The sequence below is a fragment of the Rhinoderma darwinii genome, chromosome 12, assembly GCF_050947455.1.
Source record: "Rhinoderma darwinii isolate aRhiDar2 chromosome 12, aRhiDar2.hap1, whole genome shotgun sequence".
NCBI lineage: Eukaryota > Metazoa > Chordata > Amphibia > Anura > Rhinodermatidae > Rhinoderma > Rhinoderma darwinii.
The window spans coordinates 39,663,758-39,683,349 of NC_134698.1; the positions used below are offsets into that span (position 1 = coordinate 39,663,758).

General features: G+C 40.7%; 1 protein-coding gene across 3 annotated transcripts in view; it reads right to left on the bottom strand.

Moving 5' to 3' along the window:
- Positions 1 to 2,804: 2,804 nt before the first annotated feature.
- The window catches only part of NUBPL (NUBP iron-sulfur cluster assembly factor, mitochondrial), a 71,524-nt gene continuing 54,736 nt past the window's right edge, over positions 2,805 to 19,592 (bottom strand). For 2 of the 3 annotated variants that reach the window (XM_075843845.1, XM_075843847.1), the window contains exons 8-11: positions 16,616 to 16,701; positions 15,867 to 15,987; positions 4,277 to 4,359; positions 2,805 to 4,184 (exon numbers count right to left, since the gene is read on the bottom strand). In XM_075843845.1, coding sequence (XP_075699960.1) covers positions 4,131 to 4,184; positions 4,277 to 4,359; positions 15,867 to 15,987; positions 16,616 to 16,701 — 344 coding nt within the window. In that variant the 3' untranslated portion in view covers positions 2,805 to 4,130. Of the gene's footprint in view, positions 4,185 to 4,275; positions 4,360 to 11,713; positions 11,777 to 15,866; positions 15,988 to 16,615; positions 16,702 to 19,592 lie in introns of those variants that run through there. The other variant, XM_075843846.1, reaches the window with a different exon arrangement.

The following is a 19,592-nucleotide window of genomic DNA, read 5'->3' on the forward strand; positions in this document are numbered from 1 at the left end:
TTTACTACTTTTACAAGTAAAAACCTAAGTTTAAAAAATAAAATTTATTTTGTGTCGCCAAATTCTGAGCCCCACAACTTTTTTATTTTTCCATCGATTAAGTGGTATGAGGGCTTATTTTTTGCGGGATAAGCTGTAGTTTTTAATAATACCATTTTGGTGTAAATGCGACGGTTTGATCACTTTTTATGTAATTTTTTGTGGGAGATGAGGTGACCAAAAAATAGAGATTCTGCCGTTTCCATTTTTTTTTTACGGCGTTCACCGTGCGAGTTAAATAATGATATAATGATTTTTTTTATTTACTCTGTATTAACCTTCCCTCTGTCCCTCCTTATCCCCACTCCCCTGTACCTTTGCCCTTTTCCTTGTCACTTATTTTGTCCTCCTGTGTGGGGATATCCAATGTTATGTTTCAACATTTTCTATTTCCCTTTATACCAATAAATAACTTTTGAAACTAAACATATAATTTTAACATGGTGGCCTACAGGGGACCGATGTCATTGTATGGCATTATCACAGGGCTCCACTATACGTATACATTTGGAGCTTTGAAGTGATAAATGAGGATGACACCACAGCTACAGTGCCCACTCGCTGCACTGGATTTCCTCCAAGCTACTCACATGTTGCTCTAGAGAGGGATGATGCTGTGTGATGCGGGTGTGTGTTTCTCCCTCTCCGCAACAATGGGAAGTGGAGGGTCATCCAGCAATCAATCCATGTCGGTCATAAAGCCAATGCACTATGATACCGTCTCTCCTCCTGCAGGAATCAGAGGATGACACATCCAGGACCGGTCCTGTGATCTCTGCCAGCCTTTCCCATACAGCAGCTCTCCAGTCATGGGGGCCAGAAAAGAGCGATGGGGGACGGAACGTAGATTATGAATCACTGGAGTGGCAGAACAGGGCACACTTCGGATAAATGCAGGATACACACCTCTCATTGGCCTCCCCACCTCCCTGCTCCACACGCTCTTGTTGCCTTTCCTGTCACACGTGCCCCCTGCTTCACTATTATTTTGGTGCAGGGCTGTGGGCGAGAGAAACTTCAGACACTAGTGCTCACATCTGATGGAAAGGAGCTGCCAGTACAACAGAGGAGCCGCGCTTGGTTCACACAAAGTCTGTATAGCAGTGGACAGGTGACAGGTGGGGAACTGCCTGGCCGACGTCCACTGTGGAAACCCAGCCTGTCAGTCAATCGCTGAGCACCTCTAACCTGAGGACAGACAGGAGCTGCCATGTTGGGGAGAGCCTAGCAGTACAGGCTGTAGGTAAAAGTTTTGTGTTAAGTGCCGAGCACCACGATTTCCTGCACAGCCTACATTCTTGTTCAAGCACTTCCTCCTCTTTGTCAGATTCTTTCGGTCTTGCCCAGGGTGACCAGTACCTCTGGACGTGAAGATTAAAACGTAATGTAACCAGTGCCTTCCTTATATCTATATGCTGATTTGCATGAACTCGAGTGCATAAATTACTCAGTTTTTAAGGTATTTGTGCGATCCCCAATAGTAACAATGCGCTCCATGATTAGCAATGCTGTCCAGTAAACAACTTGTTCAATGTTTGCAGTCCTTGAACAGCCTAGCAAGATGTGTGCACCTCGGGTATTTGGAAGCCCACATCCTGGATCTAAAAAAGCAACTTGCAACACGGAGATCCATTGATAACATGGAAAAGAGTTTCCTACTTACCGAGCAGGTACTTGCTGGGGCAGATGCGGGGGTGGATGGAAGCATGGCGGTGACAAAAGAAGAGGCAGCTAATTGGGTGACAGTTGGAAGACAGGGTAGAGGAAACAGTGTCAGGGAGGCTAGTCCTGATCAGGCACATCCCTATTTTGCAAAGTTGGTGCATGAGGGGGGGGGGGGGGTCAGTTTAGGGGATTCAATGATGCAGCACGAAATTTCCCCTGAAAGCCAGGGGAACATCTGCTCCAGTAAAGAGGGTAAAAGAAGTACAGGGCGGGCTAAACAGGTGCATGTCGTGGAGGTTTCAATTATTGGGGATCTGTCACAAAGACCAGGATCGCCCAACACTGTTGTCTTCCTGGCATTAGAGTACAACATATCGCAGATTGGGTTCACTACAACTATAGATATAGTGGGCAAGATAGTGTAGATAGAGAACTGGGACTTAATTAAGAAACTTTGGTTAGAACGGTGGGAGGGGTTAGAATACATGAGGATATTTTTAAATTAAAAGATATCCAGGGATCTCTAAATTGTATGTGGACTAATGCTAAATTGGAAAAGCATGACTTAGTGGGAACTACAGACATGGCTGAATGATAGCTATGACTGGGCGGTTAACTTACAGGGTTAGTTTGTTCAGAAAGGATTGTTCAAACCGGAAAGGGCATTTGTGTAAGGTTCTGGCTATAGCCCAAACTACGGGATGATATTTGTGGGGGAATTTATCATGTGAAGTCTCCATTGGTGGAAAAACATGTAAGGAAAAATAAAAACACTGATAGGGGTTTGCTAAAAGCTATCAAATAGAACAGTATACACTGAAAATCTACTGCTAAAGCAAATAGATGAGGTAGCAAATCACAATGAGGTTGTTATTATGGGTAACTTCAAATACTGAGATATAAATTGGGAAACTGAAAAATGTGGATCTAATAAAAGGTATCGGTCTATAACTAAAGATACTTATCTTTCCCAACTGGTGCAAGACCCAAAAGGAGGGATGGCCCTTGTGAACTTATTAACCAATAGACCGGACAGAATAACCAAGGTGCAGGTTTGGGAGGCATTGGCACCTAGGAAATAGTGACCATAACATGATAAATTTCCACTTGTCTCTTAATAGGATGTTTATTGTCAAGGAGCCACAAAAACACTGAACTTTAGGAAGGCGAAATTTGACATGGAAAATGTCCTCAAATATAAGAGTACAGATGCTAAATGGAACATTTATAAAAGCATCTTAAAGGGGTTTTCCCACCAGAGACATTTATGATAGATCCACAGGATAGGTCTTAAATGTCAGATAGGTGCATGTCCCAGAGGTGGGACCCGCACCTATCTCTAGAACGGAGCCTCTAAACTCTGTTCTACTGCTCTGTGTTGTGGCTGAATCGTGTGATTTTCTTTCAAAACGAATGATCAAGTGAAATGCATGAGGATAAATTATCCCTTAAATATCACCTGTCTGACAAAGGAAGAAGTGAAGTGCCACCTTAAAAAGATTAAAATAGACAAATCACAGGGTCCAGATGGCATACACCCCCAGGTTCTAAGGGAATTAAGTACAGTGGTAGACAGACCTTTATCGCTGCTATTTAAGGACTCTATGACAAGGTCTGTTCCACAGGACTGGCTCATAGCAAATGTGGCGATCCTGGGAGCTGCAAGTCTGACCTCAACATGGGTTTATGAGGGATTGGTCCTTATCAGCTTCTATGAGAAGGTAAATTCTAAACTGAACCTGGGTGAGTTGATGGCTGTCCTATCAGTTGATTTTTTTCAAAAGCATTTGATGCTATAACACATATCTGGTTGGTATATGAAATGAGAATGCTGGGAATGGGGGAAAACGTGCGCAAATGAGGATTTCATCACTGTCAATCAGCATACAAAAAGATTGGCTCAGTGATAGAGAAAAGAGGGTTGTTATTAACGGCACATATTCAGATTGGGTTATCGGTACTCATTAGGTACCACAGGGGTCAGTATTGGGCTCTATTCTATTCAGATACTAAACTGCATAAAGTAATTTACACAAAAGGAGTAGGGTATTATGTTACAAATGGAGTTGGAGAAGTTTGAGACTTGGGCAGACAGGTGGCAAATGAGGTTTAACACAGATGTAAGGTAATGCACTTGGGAAGGGAAAATGCATGTAACATACTAAAAATGGGAAAACTTTTTTTCCCCTAAGATGAGGAAAATTTGCTTCAGCCTTATGGTGGTTTTTGTCTTTGGACCAAAATACACATAAAAAAGTATTTCTAAAAACAGAATAAACACCCTCCTTGATGGACAACTTCTTGGTTTGATATTCATTGTACATTAATTTACTGTCCTGGTCTTCTTCACCGGCTACAGTTTCTTGCTTGCTGGATGCCAGATATACCCTTTTTTATTGCAGCCTTTAAAAGGATTTCCTTGACCATCATTTGGAGACCCTGCTTATTATTTGTTGTGCAATACCCACATATGCCTTAGCCTGCAATAAATAAAGCAAAAATAAATGCTATAACATAAAAAAAATGTTGCACATATTTGGTAATCTTATATTGATTCTAAAGAAATACTCACCTCACTGCTCTCTGGATCAGACACAACTATTGGCTTGCCGGCGTCACAGGTTTCTCGAATATTAATATGTAGAGGGATATCACCTAGATACACAAAGAAAAGTTTACTATACTGTATATAGCATTTGTTCACAAACATACACATACATGCAAAATCAAAAATATACAGTGGTCCCGGTAATAACTGCTTAAAAATATTTTCAACTTACTATGACCTATCATTATTCAACGTAACTTAAAAAGACGTTCAACTTAAAATGCCATCGGCAATGTCGATCTGCAGTGCATGCAATTGACTGGAAGATACAGCTAAATCATCAAGCGCAATTTACTGGTAAAACATCAGTGAAATCAGCTAATCACATTGGAGGCAAGAACAGCCAATCACAGGATCTGTATTACTGAAGTGCACACACTGATTAGCGGTCTAGTAGCGCCTCTCTCAGGTACAGTACAGTGCTATGCACTGTTTAGCCATAAAATTTAAATCACCTGCCTAAAATAGTTACGTCCTCCTCAGACTGCCAAAACAGCTCTGACCTTTGCTGTGGTATCTGAAACCAAGATTTAAGCAGCAGATACTCCTTTTAAAAAAAAATAAAAAATAAAAATATTATATATATATATATATATATATATATATATATATATATATATATATATATACACATACATATATTTACATTGTTTTTATTGATTTTCGGTTATAACAATGTAACAAAAACATGTAATACAAAATTGGAGGAGAACGTTGAGATGCAACACTATACAATTTCTGTTTGTCGTAGTACACAAAATAAACCTTATGCGAAGACAAGTCTGCTCCTGAATATTCATAGTGACCATTTGCAGGAGTAAATACCATTGGGCCAATAATGGTCCTACCAAGGAATAGCGGCGAAGGATCAACATAGTCAACCAAAGTTTTGAAATGCCTTCCATGGTTCCCACAGGGAAATTAAGTTGTGTCTAGTACGTAGTACCCAGTGAGAGATTTCTTCAAATCTATAGAACTTACTGATCAACCCTGCAGATCCACTGTTCTATAGGTGGTAAACTATCAGACAGCCAATAACGTGGTATGAGTAGCCTGGCTGTAATCAGCAATTGTCTGAACAAAAGGAAAGTTTGTTTCTCCATACCCTTGGGAAAAATGGAAAGCAGAGTCAACTCGGGAGGAGGGGAAATGGCAGCTTTACATATATGGTTACATTTCTCAAAAATCTCTAACCACCAAGGTTGTCGTTTTTTACATGACCACCAGATATGGTAGAAAGAGCCTTCCTCCTCCATGCATCTCCAGCAACAGTTGAGCGCGTCTTTTGCAAAACGTGCAATCTTGTCAGGGGTTTTGACCAACGCGTCAAGATTTTATAACTATTTTCTTGTATTCTCACGCACCTAGATGCTTTACGTGGGGCGCAGAGAATCGTTAATTTCTTGTTCAGTAAGTTTCTTACCCAAATCATTTTCCCATGTTTGAATAAACGGCGGAATGGAGACCGTGGAAGGAGAGGACAATTTTTTATACAACGAGGATATCAGGTTTTTTTTGGGTATAAGGGGCTTGAGAGCATGGTTTCAAACCAAGAGTGTGTGCGGTTAAAAGAGGGTAATTTACAAACTTTCAACATATAGTTTCTTAGATCTGTAAGAATAGGTAGGTGTAGGGGCGGGATATAGAATTGTTGTTCCAATTCAGACAAAGATAGTGGAGTTACCGGAGAGGTTATCAGATGTGTAAATGGGAGTAAGAAAGTTTTTGTCTGTATTGGGTTACTATCTCTCAGTTCCACAGGAGCACTCTCCACAAGGTTACGTATGTGTATCAGTGGGGATGGATGAGACTAGGAGTTTTCAGAATTAACAAAACAGCACCACGTTGACCAAGGGGCTTAGGTAAATGGAATAACAAAAATAGTTTGTTGTCAACATGGTGAGGTGTGAAAATTAAAGCCCGTAATGTCATAGGCGCCAACTGCTCCTCCAGTGCTATCCAGGACTTGTCGGTCCTTGTTCTAAACCAAATCGATAACGAAAGAGAGGTGAATTGCTCTAGAGCAACTTTAAGGATCTCGAAGTCCTATACCCTCCTCATCCTTAGGTCTGGACAGCATTGATTGAGCAATTCTAGCTTTTTTACCTTGCCATATGAAGTGGGAAATTGATTTTCTCAGGGAATGGTAAAAAGGTTGTGAGTACTGAAATAGTCAGAATTTGCAACAAATAAGTTAATCTAGGCATTATCAACGAATAATCATGTTCTTTCTTCCAAAGCAAAAAGGGACCGGAATGTCCAGTTTTCCAATGGAGGACTGTAAAGCGTGGAGTAAGGGGATATAATTTAAGCAGTATAAATGTGAGAAGTTATCAATCTTGACCCCCAGGAATGCGAGATGTTGGGATTTCCAAATCAAAAGGAGAGTCTATAGTGAAATGTTATAGCTTACAACTTGAGACTTACTGTGGTTAACATTAAAATTAGATATTATACCAAATTCCGTGAATAAAGTAGAAATTCTAGGAAGAGCTACTGCTTGGTTTGATGTGAGGATCAGCAGGTCATCAGCCTATGCTGCTAGCTTGTGTTCTGTACCCTTTACGTGAAGCCCGCTAATAAGAGTATTGACGTATAGCCTGTAGGAGTTTCCATCACAAACACAAATAGAATTGGCGATAATGGGCATCCCTGTCTCGCTCCGTTTGAAATCTTAAAAAGGGGAAGACAACAAGCCATTGACAGACAAGAGGCGGAAGGGGAGTCGTACATTGCGAATATGGCCGAAATTAAATGGAATTGGGAAGTTAAGTCTGTTCCCAGGAGCATTATTGGTGATTTGCGTTTTTCCGCGAGAAACAGTAACTGCAAAACTGTGGCTGTGTTATAATTTCCCTCTCCATGTTTTGGAAAACTGACTTGATCGGAGTGAATCAGATTAGGGAGTATGTTCGTCAGTTTGTTAGATGTCATTTTAGCTATAAGTTTTAAATCAATATTTAGAAGGGAGATAGGTCTGTAATTTAGAGCAAAGCGATGGGTCTTTGCCTTCTTTTGGGATTAGGGATATGTATGCATGTGTCATGGATTGTGTAAGTGGGTAACCCTGTAATGCGAAGTTACATATGGAAAAAAGATAAGGGAGCAGGAGTTGGGTGCTGAAAGGTAGAATAATATATGATAGGGAAACCATCTGGTCCCGGACCCTTCCCAGTCGGTGTGCTTTTAATTGCAGATTCTTGTAACGTAAAGGGTTTAGCGAATGTTTCGGATTGTTTTGAGGTGAGAGTTGGTAGTCATAGGGAATCTAGAAAGGAGTCCATTATATGATGTCTGTCTAAAAGAAAATTTAGAGTCAGAGACACCTTCCAAGTTATATAGGTCATTGTTAAAAAGTCTAAACTGTTCCACGATATCTTTGAAGATTAGGCGCCCATTTGGTGTTTTAATCAAAAGGGACAAAATTAAGGGTGTTCCTTTTTTTCAGATGTTGCATCATAAATTTTGATGCCTCATTGCCATGGGCAAAAAACTTAAGCTGTGAGTGTAAGTAATATTTTGCGGAGAGAGGCTTTAGTATGTTTTTCAGTTCAGTTCGAAGAGATTGTAACGGTGTCTGTTGTTGCAATGCTAATGACTTTTTATGTAAATTTTCCAGTTTCTGGATCTGAATGGTGAGTAATGGAATTTGCTTCGCTCTATCTGTCTTTCGCTTAGAGCCTAGGCATATAAAATGTCCCCTAATATATGCCTTATGGGCAACCCACAAGACATGCATGGAAATATCTGGTGTGACGTTTAAATGAAAGTATTCTTTAAGTAGGGAAGTTACATTTGCCTTATCTTCCGAACTTATGAGCGTTTCGTTTAGGCTCCATTTAGGGGATCTATTCATGCAGTTAGTTACCTGTAGAGATAAAAAAAAATAGGGGAGTGATCCGAATGCAACTCTGTACCTATACTAGCCTTAGACCAATACTGTAAGTGCTCCTGAGAGATAAATAGTCAAGAGCATTGATATGACTTATGGGCTGCTGAGTAGAAGGTATAATCAATAATTGAGGGGGACAGACTTCCCCAGGAATCCATTAAGTGTAAATGTAAAGCTTTTTTCAGTTTACTCAGTGCTCTGTAAGAAGTAGTTGATTTCCTGAAAGAGGAATCTATATAAGGGTCTAGTCACATTAAGATCACCCCCCTAGAACAAACACTCCTTCCCTAAAAATGTCCAGTAAAGCAAGCACATTCAACAACCATGGTATTTGGTTGACATTGGGAGCATAAACATTGGCAAAGGTAAAGAGTTTGGAACCCACATACCCTTTGAGAAACAAATATCTACCGTCAGAATCTTGTAAGTGAGTAATGTAAGAGAATGGTACATTTCTTTGGAAACCAATTCTCATTTCTCTCCCGGCAGATCTGTCGGAGCCGTTATGAAACCAAGTAGGGTATTGGGAGAACGAAACGTTGGGACACTTGTCAAACTTAAAATGTGTTTCTTGTAGAAACAAAATAGATCAAAGTTGTTTTTTCAACAAAGAAAAGATTTGTCTTTTGGGAATTAAGCCCCTTGACGTTATAAGATGTTATAGTTAAATCAGCCATCAGGCAGGAGTAGGTGGTAAGGAATATGTGCGGCTAAATGGATCTGAGAAAAAGAATAGTATTTGTTTAACGCGTTCCAAATATTCCACTGGTTTCTTCAACATTGGAGCAAATGAACAGGTGAGCATCTCATGTAAAACACATAATACAAGAATGAAAATAACCATATGAGTAACGTCTTGAGTAAGAACATCCCTAGTAAAGGACTATTCACGAATTTGGTGGGAGGCGTGGGGGGGGGGGGGTATGGTATGTCACCACGCTTTCCCCACCGTACCTCCTTGGTTCAGTCAGTCAAGCAATAGAAGTTGATCCATAGCATTATTGTATAACAACATTTTCAATAACAATGCTATGGTTCATTGAGAGCGGGAAATAGCTATAGAGAACAGAGATAACAGCGATAACAGTGAGGGTGAAAGATCGCAAAAGTAGAGTGTGATCGTTCAGATAGTTACCTATCTAGGTTTGATAGTGGGTATGAGTCCACAATGATGTTCCGTCTCACAGAGGAAAGTAAATCCGGGCAATTCTTATGTCATTTTCAGGTCTCTTCTTCAATAATCCGTCTCGGTGTGAGATGGTTAGCTCTTTTCTTCATCCTTTGCTGCTTTGGAGTGGGAGCAATCTTCCAAGGTGTAGCTGGTGATATTACTGGAAGAGAGAGGTCAAGTCACAGACCATGTCTCAATTTTCTATAGGAAGAGGAGCCATGTCTAAATGTTGGTATACTTCATTTAGGTCTTGAAACTTGGAGAACGATAGTCTATGACCATGATGAAAAAAAGAGATTGCGAAAGGGAACGTCCAGCGATCTTGTTGTTCCGTAGCCAGTCAGTCAGCGGTTTAGTTAGCCTCCATTTTTGTTGAGTAATGGAGGCAAGGTCTCGAAAAATGGCGATCGGTGCTCCCTGATACGTGAGAGGGGTGTTGTCTCTCGCTCTAGTTAGGACGAGGTCCTTATCGCGAAAGTTAAGGAGGCGACATATCACATCAAGGGGGGGGGGGGGGTCAGTGGGTTTCGGCTTTGGTCGGAGATCTCTATGTGCGCGTTCAATAACGAACATCGGAGGTAATTCTTATCCCACTACAGAGTGACATATCTGTTGTACCGACGTCATAACGGCGTCTGAAGCTAGTCTCCGGGATACCACGAATGCGGATATAGTTTCTTCTTCCCCTGGTTTCTTGATCCTCAAGAGCAGTATAAAGGGAATTTAAATGATCTTGGCAGGATGAGAAACTTTAAGAAGCTGCCATATTATATTCCAGGAGTGAGGCCTGAGTGTGTTCTATCAATTTCACTCTCTGACCTACGTGTTTGAATTCTTATTTAATATCAGTCAATTATTTAACTAACAATTCCAGTGCTTTATGGCGCACTTGTTTAAAGAATGACCTGGAGAGGGGGAGATAACCAGTCTCCATGGTCTCCATGGTCTCCACTGGTTCACTCTCCACCCTAGACTTCTGGGCGCAGGGCCTTTTTGCACGATGTAACTGCAGGCGTCATCTTGGGATCTCGTACCACCACTGCCACCGGCTGCTTTTTTACATATTTGTCAAGATCTCCCTGCGATCCTGCAACCCTCTGCGGTCCAGTTTGTTCCCTGGTCTTTCCTCCATCATATTTCTTCATTTTGCGATAATTCAGGCTTGCTTAAGCATAGTTAGGAGGCCGGCGAGTGTGCAGAGTTTAGCAACGTTTGTCCATGCAGTTCAGCTGTTGGCTCCGCCCCCCAAGCAGCAGATACTTAAAGGGAATGTGTTGCCAGCAAAACATGTATTTTTTTTTTTAGTTAAACATTTAGTGTGTAGGTGATTAAACATTGTTCAAATTTTTTTTATTTTTTTTTCACGAGTCAGGAAATATTATAAATTAGATTCTAATTTATAATATTTCCCAGTGCTGGTCACTAGATGGAGCTATTCCCAAAATTGCAGCATTGCATGTGGTAAAGCAACCACATTGCATTTTGAAGCAAAATTGGGAAAAAAGCACTCGCTCTAGTGAGCTCTGAGAATCCTCCCCTCCTTTATCCTGGCTAGTGCCGGGATAAACGAGGGGATTGAACGGTCTAACCTCCTACACTGTGTGTCGCCATTTTTTGAGCTAACACACAGTGTAGTAGGTTTACATACAGTAGTAAACACACACAAACACGAATATACATAGAAATCTCTTACCTGCTCCTGCCGCCGCGGCTCCCTCCGGCCCGTCCGCTCCGTCTGCTGCCGCTGGTCCAAGTGCACAAGTCCGGAAGCCGCGACCGGAAGTAGTAATCTTACTGTCCGGCCGCGACTTCCGGTCCACAGGAAAATGGCGCGCATTTCAAATTGGACTGTGTGGGAGCGGCGCATGCGCCGTTCCCACGCAGACGGCGTACACAGAAGTGGATGGGCCAAAAAAGTAACACACAAACACACAAATAAATAAAAACGTTTTTAATAAAACACTAACATAAAACTGACATGAAAAAAAAAAATTTGGTGACACTGTTCCTTTAAAGTTGTGATGGAGCAGACATTTTTCCATCACACTCCACAGATGCTTGATCGGAATGAGATTTGGGGGATTTTAAGGCCAAGTCAACGCCTTGAAATTTTTGGCATGTTCTTAAAACCATTCCAAACAATTTTTGCAGTGTAGCATAGCACATTATCTTACTAAAAGAGACCACTGACATTAGGGAATACCATTGCCACAAAGGGGGGTACTTGGTCTGCAGCAATGTTTCAGGAGGTGGTGTGTGTCAAAGAAACATGAATGACTTGACCAAGGTTTCCCAGCATAAAATTGCCTGGATCATCACACTGCCTCCGCTGGCTTACCTTCCTCCTATAGTGCATCCGGATGCCATCTCTTTCCCAGGTAAGTTACGCACACGCACCTGACTGTCAACATGATGTAAAAAAAAAAATAAGAATCATCAGACCAAGCCACCTTATTCCCTTGCTCCATGGTCCCGTTCTGATGCTTACATGCCCATTATAGGAGCTTTCGGTGGTGGACATGGGTCAGCATGAAACTCCGACCAGTCTACAGCTACACAGCCCTAAACACAGCAAGCTTCGATGTGTTCGGACACCTTCTATCATAGCCAGCATTAAGCTTTTCAGCAATTTGTACACAGAAGTAGAGTAGCTCTCCTGTTGAATGAGATTAGATGGACTAGCTCTCCAGACACATCAATTTGTCTTGGGTGACCACGACCCTGTCGCCGGTTCACCACTTGTCCTTCCTTGGTAGGTATTAGCTACTGCATATCGGGGAAAACCCCACAATACTTGCCGTTTTGGAGATGCACTTACCCAGTCATCTAAAAATCATAATTTGGAACTTGTCAAAGTCGCTCTGGTCCTTACGCTTGCCCATTTTTCCTGCTTCTAACACATAAACTTCAAGAACTGACTGTCCCCCCCCCCCCCTGCCAAATATATCCCACCCGTTGACAGGTGTCATTGTAATGAGAATTAATGTTATGGACTTCATCTGTCAGTAGTTTTAATGTTACGGCTGAAGAGTGTGGGTACTGCTATTTACCTGTGCCAGGAAAACCTGCTCCTTCGGCCAGCAGGTGAAGGCTCAATTTTATTTTTACAGTGTCAAAGTTGAAATTGATTCCCCAGCTTCTAGCAGTTCCTTCTGGCTTTTATCTGTTATAACCTGCTTTATCTGCAATGTCTTAGATGGGAATACACCTTTAAAGAGGCTCTGTCACCAGATTATCAAATCCCTATCTCCTATTGCATGTGATCGGCGCTGCAATGTAGATAACAGTAAAGTTTTGTTTTTTTTTAAAACAATCATTTTTGGCTAAGTTATGAGCAATTTTATATTTATTCAAATGAGCCTTTCTAATGGACAACTGGGCGTGTTTTCTCTTATTTCCAACTGGGCGTGTATTGTGTTTTTAGCAACTGGACGTGTTTACTTCTTTCACTGCACAATTACACTGTGCTGTGGATCATGCTGGGCTGGAACAATGAGAAGTGTAGGACACTGATTAGTCACTGATTGGTCAGCGCCATACACACCTCTGTACAACGCCCAGTTGGTAAAAAGTAAAAACACGCCCAGTTGTAGCATAAATCTAAACTAGCTCATAACTTGCTAAAAAATGATCGTCTTTCAAAATAAAAACCACTGCTGTTATCTACATTACAGCGCCAATCAGATTATGTAGGAGATAGGGCATTTATAATCTGGTGACAGAGCCTCTTTAAAGACAACTCTAGTACTTGTACTGCTGACGGCCTATATAGAAGAATAGAAACACTATACGCAAACAGATAAGGCTCTATGCATCTCTCCTTGGTTTCTGGGAGTAGGGCTGTACTCCATCTCTTCCTGGAGACTGTATCTGTGTATTAACATGTTTCTGACCATTGACTCTCATAAAACACAAACATCCTGGTGAACTGTCTATACAGACAAAGAAGGAAATGTGTGTATCCAATATGGTAGCTCACGGAGGACAGTTTTAAAAAATATAAAGTACATACCAACAAAGTTTAAAAAAAAATAAAAATTATATATTTATATATTTTATAAACAATTATACTATAATATTACTTTTCTACTACATACTTGCATTTTATGAAAGGGGTATTCCAGGCTCAAAGCATTAACCACCTATCCATTGGATGATACGTGATAAATGTTAGATTAGGTGTTCAACCGCTGGGACCCCCACCGTTCGCTAGTACGGGGGGACTCCGGTCCCCCAAAGCCACACAACCGCTGCTATGAGTAGTTTAACCCCTTAACGACCGCCAATATGCCTTTTCACGGCAGCCGTTAAGGGTACTTATGCCAGAGCACCGCCTTTTCACGGCGCTGTGTCTTAAGCCTGGCACGGGATTGCGGTGCCGGCTAAAGCGGGTGTCGGGCGGTCTGAGGACAGCCGGGCACCTGCTTTAACGGGCGGGATCGATTTCAACATCGATCTCATCCATTTATCCCCTTAGATGCAGCTCTCTCACCCCACCGGCACTCTGCAATGGCAATTGCAGGGTGGCAATAGCTTCTATGGCAGCCGGGGGCCTAACAATGGCCCCCAGGTCTGCCTGTAGTGGATGCCTGCTAGGCCATGTCAGTTTTACACTAAAGTATTGCAGTGCTTTATAAAAGCGATCAACAGATAGCATAGTGAAGTCCCCTAGTGGGACTAAAAATAACGTTATCAAAAAGTTTAATAAAAGTTAATAAATAAAAATCCCAAATTAAAAAAATAAGAAAAACAAACTTTTTCCCTTATAAAATACTTTCAAATTAAATAAAATATATAAAAAAATATAAAAAAAACATTACACATATTTGGTATTACCGCATCTGTAACGACCCCACCTATAAAGCTATTATGTTATTTAACACGCACGGTGAGCGTCGTAAAAAAAAATAAAAAATGACAGAATTGCTGTTTTCTGTTCATCCTGCCTTCAAAAAATATTTGATAATAAAAGTGATCCAAATGTCAAATGTCCAAAATGGTACCAATAAAAACTAGAAGTCGTCCCGCAAAAAACAAGCCCTCATACAGCTGCATCGGCGGAACAATAAAGAAATTATAGCTCTTAAAACATGGAGACACAAAAACACAAACGGTGTTAAAACATACAAAAACGATATAAATTTGGTATCACCACAGTCGTAATGACCCACTGAATAAAGTTTTTACGTTATTTATACCACACAGTAAACGGCGTAAACCTAAGACGCAAAAAATAGTGGCGAAATGTATGGTTTTTTTTCCATTACCCCCCAAAAAAAGTTAATCAATAAATTATATGTACCCGAAAATGGTGCTATTAAAAAATACTTGTCCCGCAAAAAAAACAGACCTTATTAAGCTATGTTGACGCAAAAATAATAATAGCTAAGAATAAGAAAATAATAGAAGTTATAGCTCTTGGAATGAGACGATGGAAAAACGTAAAAAATAGCTTGGCATTAAGGTCTAAAATAGGCAGGCCATTAAGGGGTTAAATAAAGTGCTGGGTGAGCGACCTGCTGCTCCTTTACAAGTCCACTTTTAAAAGCACTTCCAGTACAGCCTTGATCAGTGGGGGTCCCAGCACTCAGACCCCCACCGATCTAACATATATCGCCTATCCAGGGCATAGATAAGTTGCTTCTTGCTGGACTACCACTTTAATGAGATTAAAATGAAAATACAGGATACATTCTCTTTAAAAGAGTGCTAAACATAACGTGTGTAATCGGATTATGTACAGTACTGGGCAAACGTTTTAGAAAGTTGTGGAAAAATGCTGCAAAATAAGAATGCTTTCAAAAAGAGAAGTGTTATTTTTTTAATTAATTAACAAAATGCAAAGTGTATGGACAGAAGAGATCTAAATCAAATCAATATTTAGTGTGACCACCCTTTGCCTTCAAAACAGCATAAATTCTTTTAGGTAGACTTACACAGTTTTTGATGGAACTCGACAGGGAGGTTGTTCCAAACATCTTGGAGAACTAACCACAGATCTTCTGTGGAAGTAGGCTTCCTCAAATCACTCTGTCTCCTCATATAATCCCAGACAGACTCGATGATGTTGAGATCAGGGCTCTGTGGGGGTCATATCATCACTTCCAGGGCTCCTTGTTTTTCTTTACGCTGAACATAGTTCTTAATGACATTGGCTGTATGTTTGGGTTCGTTGCCCTGCTGCAGAATAAACTTGGAGCCAATCAGACTCCTCCCTGATGGTATTGCATGATGGATAAGTAGTTGCCTGTATTTCTCAGCATTGGGGACACCATTAATCACGACCAACAAAAACTATTTTTTGAAAGCATTCTTAATTTGCAGCATTTTTCCACAACTACCTAAAACTTTTGCACAGTACTGTGTGTGTGTGTGTGTGTGTGTGTGTGTGTGTGTGTGTGTGTGTGTGTGTGTGTGTGTGTGTATGTGTGTGTGTGTATGTGTATTATATATATATATATATATATATATATGTATATAAAACCTTGTACCTAAAATGACAAGTCCCATTGCAACAGCAAGTTGCCTTGCCCCATCAGCTCCAAAGATATGGGTCTCATGGTCACATTTTGGACAACGAAAAACACTCATGTTCTGCACTATGCCCAGCACCTGTAAGAGAAAGATATTTATTTATCAAACACAACAACGCCTGATCTTAGTGTGTATTGTAGCTTCTAATTATCTTCAAATCTATAAATTCAAACTTTCCTTCAGTGAGGTCTCATCTCCCTTCTGGGGGCTGGTCTGCATACTGCTTTGTATTCCATTTCGATAGCTGGTAGTAACAAGAAAGACATGAAGACTGACAGCCCTGTTCCCTTTTTAAGAGAAAAAAAAATAAATCTTAAGAGCCAGAAGGGAGAGTAGACTCTGAGGCAAGTTAACATTTCAAGTTAGGTTTTCAGCTTTTGGGCAGAGTTCAAATTTATGCATGAATTCTAAATGTCAAAATAATCTATGAACTGCAATGAATTAATATTTATCTTTTAATATTTAGAAATATATTAATTTGTTTCATATTTGATTTGTTGCTAGAATGTTAGACAATTACAGGTATTACCTCTGCTATTCTTAGCAGCAGTAAATTGGTGGTTATGGTTGTGAGAAATATGAATAATTATAAGAATAAACAATCGTTTTCGAAAGCAGATGGAACCAATCTCCACTGCTAATCCATCATATTTCCTCTTCTATGATAAGGAGATTATAAGAAAGGCAGAACAGAACTGAAACTTACAGGAACATTGACTTTGTGAAACATTTCAGCCCCTCTGCGAGCATCCAGCAATGCGATGTCCTGAGGAGTTGAGACGATCACAGCCCCTGGGAAGATGAATCATTCAGTTATTCTGCTCCCACTCACTGACTGGAATGAGGCTCTCCTCCCACTGCCTCCTGCAGAGATTATGTAATGACCAACACTATAGACCAGGGGTAGGGAAGACTCAGTAAACATTTTAACTGAATGTGTACTGTAGTGATACATGGAAACTCATACTTGTCAGTGCAATACCTAGATCATAAAATATCAGCAGTTCAAAACATACATATCTCCAGTAGATAAGAGGGGATCTGGCAGCTGCCTGTTTTCACACTTTTTCTTGAACACATACTTTTGGCCAAGTATGCTTGTTGTGGGGGCATCGAGGCTGAGATCTGACTGCCAAAAGACTGGCCAATAGCAATCGAAAGTCTATTTCTTGTGATACAATAAAAATCACTGACTGCTACCTCTCTTCGTTCACCAGGGCTATAGAGAAGAGAATCAATGTTAAAGAGGCTCTGTCACCAGATTTTGCAACCCCTATCTCCTATTGCAGCAGATCGGCGCTGCAATATAGATAAGAGTAACGTTTTTATTTTAAAAACGAGCATTTTTGGCCAAGTTATGACCATTTTTATATTTATGTAAATGAGGCTTTCTAAAGTCCAACTGGGCGTGTTTAAAGTTAAAGTACAACTGGGCGTGTATTATGTGCGTACATCGGGGCGTTTTTACTTCTTTTACTAGCTGGGCGTTGTGTATAGAAGTATCATCCACTTCTCTTCAAAACGCCCAGCTTCTGGCAGTGCAGACACACAGCGTGTTCTCGAGAGATCGCGCTGTGACGTCACTCACTTCCTGCCCCAGGTCCTGCATCGTGTCGGACCAGCGAGGACACATCGGCACCAGAGGCTACAGATGATTCTGCAGCAGCATCGGCGTTTGCAGGTAAGTCGATGTAGCTACTTACCTGCAAACGCTGATGCTGCTGCAGAATCAACTGTAGCCTCTGGTGCCGATGTGTCCTCGCTCGTCCGACACGATGCAGGACCTGGGGCAGGAAGTGAGTGACGTTACTCTTATCTACATTGCAGATCTGCTGCAATAGGAGATAGGGGTTGCAAAATCTGGTGACAGAGCCTCTTTAAGGTTGCAGTCAGTCAACGTGGACAAATTATAAGAGGGACCAAGGATTTCAGTGGCAGATGTGATTTGCAGTTACCCTGCTACAAATACACAGCTGTGAAACTAATGTAAATGAACCTATTAGAGGACCCGTCAGCTCTACTGATATGTCAGTTAGTAAATACTTGAATTCTCCATGAAAGATCAATGTTTAAACATCTTTTCTTAGAACCATTGTACCAGTCATTCCTCCTGGAGATCTACAAATAAATGGACAGTTGGGTGTTACCATTCCCCTGGTCATTAGGGTGTGTTTCTATACAGTTGGTCTGTAGTGATTTGATAGTGCCATAATGTGTAAGGACACGCCTAATTCAAAGGGAAACGTTGACACCCTGTTGTCAATTTATTAACCCCTTAACGACCGCTGTATAGTGCTTTTACAGAAGCTGTTCAAGATAGTTCTTCTGAAATGCCGCCTTTTCACGTCGGCACTTCAGAAGAACTTTTCCCACACCATGCGGGGTTCTCCTGAAGACTGGGCTGTTTGCTAACAGCCTCGGGCTTCAGGGCAACATTCAGAGACCACTAGCAGTGGTCTCCGATCATATCTAACCCCTCAGATGCGGCGCTCAATAGCGACAGACGCATCTGAGTGGTTTTAGAGGGAGGGAGCTCCCTCTCTCACCCCACTGGCACCCCACGTGCCTCTAACGAAAGGCCCCAGGTCTGCCTTTAGCGATTGCCTGTTAGACCATGCCAAAGGCATGGTCTAACAGATGCCTACCAGTTTTACACTGACAGGCAATAATACACTGAAATTAAACATCTAAACCAACCATAAGGAGCCCTTCATTTACGTACATGAAAACCTACAATAGTATCCCAAAAACAGAATGAGAGCATGCCCAAGTAGTAATATAAATATGGCTTTAATAGTAGAATGTCAAAAACGCAATAAATAGCAAATACAGTTAAGAACGAGAGAACAAAATGTGATACACAGAACAGGTGCCTATACAATATCCAGTATAAAATAAACGAGTGCCTGAACCAAAATAGACAAGGACAATAGATAATACCAGTTATAACATATCCATATGAATAATATGTCATGAATGGAACAGAGCACTGTCTTTGTTTACAGGAGTTTTTTTTAGGTTGTATAATAATAAACTGCAATACAGAAGTACTGCAGTGCATTTTATAAGCGATCAAAAGATCGCACAGTGAAGTTAAAAAAAAAAGTTTGAAATAAATAAATGTCCCATGTAAAAAAAAATTGTAAAAAACCCACGTTATTACGAAAAAAAAGTAAAAAAAAAGTTACTCATATTTGGTATCGCCGCTTCCGTAACGACCCCAACTATAGAAGGATTAGATTATTTAACCTTCATGGTGAACGTCGTAAAAAAAATAAAAATCAATGCCAGAATTGCTGTTTTCGGTTCATCCTGCCTTAAAAAAAAAAAAAAAAAATCAAAAAGTCGCATGTACTCCAAAATGGTATCATCAAAAAAGCCGCAAAAAAAAAAGGCCCTCATTCAGCTACATCCGTGGAAAAATAAAAAAAAGATATGGCTCTTAAAATATGGTGACCCAAAAACAAAGAATTTTGGAAAAAAAAAAAAAAAGTGTTTTTACTGTCTAAAAGTAGTAAAACGTAAAAAAAAACCACTATATAAACCACTATATAAACAAGGTATCGCATATAAAGCTATTATGTTATGAACCTATGACAGCACCCCTGTAGAGACATCCCATTCGCTGGACAGGAAACCTGATAAAAATTTTTTAAAAAAAAGGACACACCCCTCCACACACC